General features: G+C 37.5%; 1 protein-coding gene across 1 annotated transcript; it reads right to left on the bottom strand.

The window, feature by feature from the left end:
• Positions 1 to 209: 209 nt before the first annotated feature.
• On the bottom strand, positions 210 to 7,351 carry LOC115169340 (signal-regulatory protein beta-2-like). The gene is made up of 6 exons (XM_029724866.1): positions 7,153 to 7,351; positions 6,545 to 6,889; positions 5,679 to 6,020; positions 741 to 857; positions 551 to 603; positions 210 to 416 (listed from the first exon to the last, which is right to left on the bottom strand). Exons 1-6 carry the CDS (start codon positions 7,193 to 7,195, stop codon positions 285 to 287), a joined length of 1,032 nt encoding a protein of 343 aa, XP_029580726.1. The 5' UTR covers positions 7,196 to 7,351; the 3' UTR covers positions 210 to 284.
• Positions 7,352 to 8,116: the final 765 nt, after the last annotated feature.

Consider the following 8,116-nt stretch of genomic DNA (forward strand, 5'->3'; position numbering starts at 1 on the left):
CAGCTAGATGTATGTAAAAGTGTACAAGGCGTTATTTCATGTGTCACTGTCTGTCACCTCAAATCTTTCTCTCGACCTGTGTGCACCTACGTTGTAAACTTTCATTCATAGGCTAGGTTGTGGCAACCTCATGATGGGTATAGGGAACATTTTGGCACTGTCTGACTTGATAGAAAATGTCACTGTATCAGTAAGGCTAAAATGTCATGACTGTTTAAACACATTATATATTAAGAAAAGTTTATTTACCAAACTACATCCATTCCTCTGCACACAAACAATGTTCAGTCCCAATCTGAGTACCTGACATCAGAGTACACACTCTCCTGTGGTGACTCTCTCTTCTTTCTTCCTCTTTTAGTTTTCCTCTCAGAGAAATGCAATGCAGCATAATTCAGGGTATCTGGGTCTTGTTCCTGCTAATCATCATCGTGTTGTTGGTTTTTGATACAAATGTAGTCATAATAATAGTCAGATAATTAGAGTATCTAGTATCATTTTGGAAATCACCTACCAACAGGCCAATATTATAACAACTGTATTTATTTACCTGATCACATTTGATGGTTGAGTTGTCATGTCCAATATGCTGAGCAACACTCACTGTTAACATGAATAAAAACAAGCATCAACATGACAAAAGTTATAGACAGAGGTATTATACTTGCTGACAAGTATTGTGCATTAATCGTAAAATGTATTAGGTGTTCAACTACAGTTTGTAATACCAGAGAGCTCACCTTTATAATGTTCAGAAATTGGCTTTGTATTTCTGCTGAAGACCAGTATAATGATTACAATCACACAGAAAACTGATGTCACTCCCAGTCCAATGACTACATGTTCCAGCGATCTTTCTGAAAGGAAGAAAAAATGTAATAATGAGAGTCGATATACATGTTATACATATTAAAATAAAATAGTAAGAGAGATATACCACCCTTATATTAAAATGAAATAGTAAGAGAGATATATACCACCCTTATATTAAAATAAAATAGTAAGAGAGATATATACCACCCTTATATTAAAATAAAATAGTAAGAGAGATATACCATCCTTATATTAAAATGAAATAGTAAGAGAGATATACCATCCTTATATTAAAATGAAATAGTAAGAGAGATATATACCACCCTTATATTAAAGTAAAAAAATGTAAAAGATACATAACACCTTTATATTAAAATAAAATAATAAGAGCGATATATACCACCATTGTATTCAAATCAAATAGTAAAAGAGATAAATACCACCCTTATATTAAAATAAAATTGTAAAATAGATATATACCACCTGTATATTAAAATAAAATATGAAGAAATGTGTACTATCCTTATATTAAAATAAAATATTAAGAGAGATATATATACCTCCCTTATATTAAAATAAAATAGTAAGAGAGCTATATACCACCATGTATATTACAATAAAATAGTAAGAAAGATATACATATATATATACTGCTCAAAAAAATAAAGGGAACACTTAAACAACACATCCTAGATCTGAATGAAAGAAATAATCTTATTAAATACTTTTTTCTTTACATAGTTGAATGTGCTGACAACAAAATCACACAAAAATAATCAATGGAAATCCAATTTATCAACCCATGGAGGTCTGGATTTGGAGTCACACTCAAAATTAAAGTGGAAAACCACACTACAGGCTGATCCAACTTTGATGTAATTTTCAGTCCCTGGTTCGACCGTGATCTTGCCGAGTTACTCCACCTCAAGAATTGCATTTGGCGAAAGGCTCGACACACGCATACTCAGGCTGACTGGCTCTCGTTCAGGCAAATGAGAAATAAGTGCAGTCAGGCTATCCGGAAGGCCAAAGTTAGTTACTTTAATCACCACGTAATTAACCTGTTTAGGATAGGGGGCAGTATTTTCACGGCCGGATAAAAAACGTACCTGATTTAATCTGGTTATTACTCCTGCCCAGAAACTAGAATATGCATATAACTGTTTGATTTGCATAGGAAACACGCTAAAGTTTCTAAAACTGTTTGAATGGTGTCTGTGAGTATAACAGAACTCATATGGCAGGCCAAAACCTGAGAAGATTGCATACAGGAAGTGCCCTGTCTGACCATTTCTTGGCCTTCTATAGCCTCTTTATGGAAAATAGAGGATCTCTGCTGTAACGTGAAATTTTCTAAGGCTCCCATAGGCTCTCAGAAGGCGCCAGAACGGGGAATGATGACTCTGCAGTCCCTGGCTGAAAAACAGTAGCGCATTTGGATAGTGGTCGATCTGAGAAAAATGAAACGGGTGCGCGCGTGCACGTGAAGAGACCATTTTACATTTTCAGTCTTTGAACGAAAACGACGTATCCCGGTCGGAATATTTTCGCTATTTTACGAGAAAATCGCATAAAAATTGAATTTACTAATTACTCATGATAAACATTGACAAAATACAAAAATTATTTTAAGAATTGTAGATACAGAACTCCTTTATGCAAACGCTATGTCAGATTTTAAAATAGCTTTTCGGCGAAAGCACATTTTGCAATATTCTGAGTACATAGCTCAGCCATCACAGGCTAGCTAATTTGACACCCACCAAGATTGGGGCAACCTAAACTAAGAATTACTATTAGAGAAATTTGATTACCTTTGCTGTTCTTCGTCAGAATGCACTCCCAGGACTTCTACTTCTACAAAAAATGTTGTTTTGGTTCCAAATAATCCATAGTTATATCCAAATACCTCCATTTTGTTCGTGCGTTCAGGTCACTATCCGAAGGGTAACACGCATTTCGTGACAAAAAAATTCAAAATATTCCATTACTGTACTTCGAAGCATGTCAAACGCTGTTTAAAATCAATTTCTATGCTATTTTTCTCGTTAAATAGCGATAATATTCCAATCGGACAACGTTGTATTCATTCAAAGAGTGAAAGAAAAAAATGGCGAAGTCTCGTGGACGCGCATCTCCAGACTCACTGTCCCCAGGCAGGCCACTTACAAACTCTGCTGCTGTACTTTGCCCAGAGACAGGAGACGCATCATTCCGCTTTCTGAACGCTTTAGAGAGCCAATGGAAGCCTTAGAAAGTGTCACGTAACAGCACAGATGCTGTAATTTCGATAGAGATGCAACAGAAGGACTACAACTTGTCAGACAGGCCACTTCCTGCATGGAGTCTTCTCAGGTTTTTGCATGCCATATGAGTTCTGTTATACTCACAGACACCATTCAAACAGTTTTAGAAACTTTAGAGTGTTTTCTATCCAAATCATCTAATTGTATGCATATTCTCGTTTCTGGGCAAGAGTAGTAACCAGTTTAAATCGGGTACGTTTTTTATCCGGCCGTGAAAATACTGCCCCCTAGCCCCAACAGGTTAAATGCTCTACAAAAAAGCTTTCTTAGTGTCCAACAAGCTTTCTCTACCCTTAACCTTGTTCTGAACACCTCCAAAACAAAGGTAATGTGGTTAGGTAAAAAGAATGCCCCTCTCCCCACAGGTGTGATTACTACCTCTGAGGGTTTAGAGCTTGAGATAGTCACCTCATACAAGTACTTGGGAGTATGGCTAGATGGTACACTGTCCTTCTCCTCATATCAAAGCTGCAGGCTAAAGTTAGAGGAATCCAATTCTAGATTTATTGTAATCGCTCCTCTTTCACCCCAGCTGCCAAACTAAGCCTGATTCCGATGACCATCCTACCCATGCTAGATTACAGATGCTAGATCCTACCCATGCTAGATTAGATCGGCAGGTAAGGGTGCTCTCAAGCAGCTAGGGCAATCAGATTTGCCACCATTGCTCCTTATAGGACACATCACTGCACTTTATTCTCCTCTGTAAACTGGTCACTCACATCCCTGGGTTGCTCGTCTTTTGAGTTCGCTGCAGCTAGCAACTGGAATGAGCTGCAACAAACACTCAAACTGGACAGTTTAATCTCAATCTCTTCTCTTCATTCAAAGACTCAATCATGGACACTCTTACTGACAGTTGTGGCTGCTTTGCGTGATGTATTGTTGTCTCTGCCTTCTTGGCCTTTGTGCTGTTGTCTGTGCCCAATAATGTTTTGTGCTGCTACCGTGTTGTGCTGCTACCATGTTGTTGTCATGTTGTGTTGCTACCATGCTGTGCTGTCATGTGTTGCTGCCTCACTATGTTTTTGTCTTAGATCTTTCTTTATGTAGTGTTGTGTTGTCTCTCTAAATCCTAATGTGTGTTTTGTCCTATATTTAGATATATATATATACATTATATATATTTTTTTTTTATCCCAGCCCCCATCCCCGCAGGAGGCCTTTTGCCTTTTGGTAGGCCGTCATTGTAAGTAATTTGTTCTTAACTGACTTGCCTAGTTAAATAAAGGTTAAACAAAAAATATTAAAATAAAATATTAAAATAAGAAGAGCGTCTGGAAATGGCAGAGGAGGATCAGGGACTGTTCCTAGCAACTGTTGATTTCTGGTGACTTTTCATGCCCTTTCAGTAGCCGTGGCATCAACCAGGTGGTTGCTACATTTTTGGTAATGTGCGACCAGTAGCTACAGAAAGGAGCGGCTTCTATGAAGGAATTGAATGCAGGAAAAGCAGGTGTAGTGCTATGATGAGGGGCTCTCTGTTTTGTCTCTATCCTGCCTTTTCAGCCCAAACTTCCTCAACTCCCTTTCCCTAGTATGACTAAGGACATTCAATCTCCAACTCCATCATCCTAATCTACCTAAGGACATTCAATCTCCATATCCATCATTCTGATTTGACGAGGGACATTCAATCTCCATCTCCATCATCTCAATTTATATTTATTGTGTTTGTCATTTTGTTTTGATTTTTAAAGCGTTGATATTATTTTTGTAATGAAAAGTGATATACACATTAAATAAATTGTTATCATTATCATATAAAAGTCATGGATTGATTAAAGCCACATTTTGAAGGAGAGATTTAATAGAAAAACTACGTTTGTGTTTCTTTAAATAAGTTATTCATAACTATCAGCAGGTTGTATTTTGTTTACAACATCTAAGAATTTACAGCTGAACATTCATTTCTGGTCAATGATGTGAATATTGTTATAGCAAAAGACACATAGATCTCAACCAACGTGCTGTACACTGACTGTACAAACCATTGTCCATGACAGACTGACCAGGTGAATCCAGGTGAACGCTAGGATCCCGTTGATGTCACTTGTTAAATCCAAGTGAAGGGGAGGAGACAGGTTACAGAAGGATTTTAAAGCCTTGAGACAATTGAGACATGGATTGTGTAAGTGTGACATTCAGAGGGTGAATGAACAAGACAAAATATTGAATTGCCTTTGAACGGGTTATGGTAGTAGGTGCCAGGCACACTGGTTCTGTGTGTCAATAACTGCAAGGCTTCTGGGTTTTTCATGCTCAACAGTTTCTCATGTGTATCAAGAATGGTCCACCACCCAAAGTACATCCAGACAACTCGACACAACTGTGGGAAGCATTGGAGTCAACATGGGCCAGCATCCCTGTGGAACACTTTCGACACCTTGTATAGTTCATGCCCCAATGAATTGAGGCTGTTCTGAGGGCAAAAGGGGATGCAATTCAATATTAGGAAGATGTTCTTAATGTTTTGTACACTCAATGTACATGCACCACTTAAATATTACTAAACCTTCTATAATTTCTACACTACAACACATAATATTCATTACCTACCAATATTTAGGTTTGTTCCGTTGCCAAACAGGATCTCCCCACAGGTGGCCACAGCACAGTAGTAAGTCCCAGCATCAGCGAGACTGAGGTTGTTCTTAGAGAGGCTGTAGACACAGCTCTGTGTAGGAGATGGAGTCTCAGGGCTCTTCTTACACTCATCACTCATGTTCCCAGGGGTGTAAATGACTCCTGGATGGGATTCTCCTGATCCAGCTCTGAACCAGTACACACTGTGTTCTCCTGTACAGGTCTCAGAGAGTACTGTACACTGTAGAATCACAGAGTCTCCTGGATGGACTGGATCAGAAACTGGTTGCTGCACCAATGTAGGGTGATTGTGTCCTATATTGTGTAATTGTATTAAGAAAATAATTATTCATAAGCTTGTAAAGTGGAGACGTCATAGAATTTTAAATAGTAAACATTCTTTTAGGCACATGGCAGTTTTGGAAACAATGCTTTGCTTGCTAGAAAAGAGTGGTGCGGTTGCTAATTAACTGTAAACCTTTTATTTAGTTGTCAGTAATTATTCAAATTTATTCACCCCACAGTCAGCCAAGATGCTTAGCTAGCCAGCTTGAGAGTTGTTTACAGTAAAAGTTAGTTAGCTACCGTTTCTACACTCTTTTGCTAGCTATACCGTAAAGTTGTCATTTCAAAAACCTGTCTCCAAAAATGACAAGTGTCTTTACATTTTACTATTATGACACGCATCCATGTATATCCACTTTCTAAGCATACTGCAGCAAGATTGTCTATAATTTTTCTGAACATCTACAGTATATAGCAGTGTACATCTACTGTATGTATAATAATACACAAAAACACTTGGTGAATATTGAAATATGTAATTTAAATCAAATTACCCTTCACAGCCAAAAATGTTGCATTTCCATAGTTCATACCGTACATTGTCCCCATTCCACAAAAGTATGTTGCCTCATCTAATGTGCTGATATTTCTGATAATGAGATTATACACATATTGAGATTCCTCCACATGGAAACGTGGGTTCTTAAACTCTCCTTTAAGTACAGGTTCTGATGCATAGGATACAGATGCAACAATATGGGGCAGTTGGCCAACAGTTTGTCTGTACCAGTACAGGAATTGTTCAGATTCCGCTTTAGGACACGGCAAAGATACAGTGTCTCCAAATAGACGAGTAGTCACTGGTATTGGTTGAGGAGCATCTTCAGTCTGAATCAGGCCTGCCAAAATGTGAACGTAATCAGATGTCAATTTCAAATGGAAATGGACATGTTAAACCTTTGAATAACAGTGTATATTCTAGATTAAGTCATCAAACTACTGCAATTCAAATTGCCTGAAGATATATCGGTCACATTGCTGTCCAAACTGAATATATTTCATTACCTTTAGATATGACTTTCCAATAAGATAGTGCTATTCATTTCGATTTTCAATTTTACTGTTCCTTTAAATATTACGTGAGATTAGGACATGCACTTACACACTTGAGAGAGAAGTCCCCAAAGAAGGCAGATTCTGATCATCTTAATATGGACTGACTGTAGCTTTAACAACTGTTTTTCTTTGTTACTATGAATGACTGACTGACAAAATGAAAATAATTGTGGGCTGTTTAAAATCTCAGAAAGACTTGATTGGTTAGGGGGAATACATGCATCACTTCCTGTGCAACATTTTCACCCGTTTTCAGCCATGTACTGTATGCAATGTAAAGATTTATGTTGTGCACACATTTTTTGGCCTACTTTACAGCAAAATATTGCTTAGTGGTGCCATATATCCCAGACACATATTAAGTCTAGACCACAAATAAAAACATTCTCAATAGAGATTTTCCATTCAAAGAGCTATATAGCCCAGGACTAGGCTTATTCTGTGTCTGGAAAACAGCCACTACAAATTCACGCTAAATTTAGTCACCGATAGCTAACTATCAATGGGAGTGATAAGCTGTGGCTAAAGTTAGCTGAAGTCTGTAGTTCCTGTTCAGAGAAAACCGACCATTGGATTACATTTTGTCTTGACTACTTTCACGGTGAGGAACCATCTTACATGAAGTTGTAAAATGCTGAGCTTCCCCTTTAATGCTGAGTGTGAAGCATACTGTGTAAGGTTGACCCAAAAAAGAAAAGGTTTTAATATGCATTTGAATATTTTGCAACATTATATGGTCAAATAAAAGTGCAGATTGTTTACAGTTTACTGACAAATGTGTGAGACACCATATGGAAGAACAAAAAATAAATAACAATAATACATTTATGATACATTGAAAACTACCAAATATTTGACCAAATATACATATTCACAGTGGTGGAAAAAGTATTAAATTGTTATACTTGCCTCAAAAGGCACCTAATGGAGTCTCAGACCATGAGAAACCAGATTCTCTGGTCTGATGAATCCAAGATTGAACTATTTGGCCTGAATGTCAAACGTCACAT

The sequence above is a fragment of the Salmo trutta genome, chromosome 3, assembly GCF_901001165.1.
Source record: "Salmo trutta chromosome 3, fSalTru1.1, whole genome shotgun sequence".
Lineage (NCBI taxonomy): Eukaryota > Metazoa > Chordata > Actinopteri > Salmoniformes > Salmonidae > Salmo > Salmo trutta.

Bases quoted from the DNA above. Each gene is read 5' to 3' on its own strand.
- LOC115169340 (XM_029724866.1), bottom strand. From the start codon at position 7,195: ATGATCAGAATCTGCCTTCTTTGGGGACTTCTCTCTCAAGTGT. The intron at 6,890-7,152 runs GTAAGTGCATGT...ACATTTTGGCAG, and splicing joins GGGACTTCTCTCTCAAGTGT to GCCTGATTCAGACTGAAGAT. The intron at 417-550 runs GTAAATAAATAC...GATGATTAGCAG, and splicing joins CAACCATCAAATGTGATCAG to GAACAAGACCCAGATACCCT.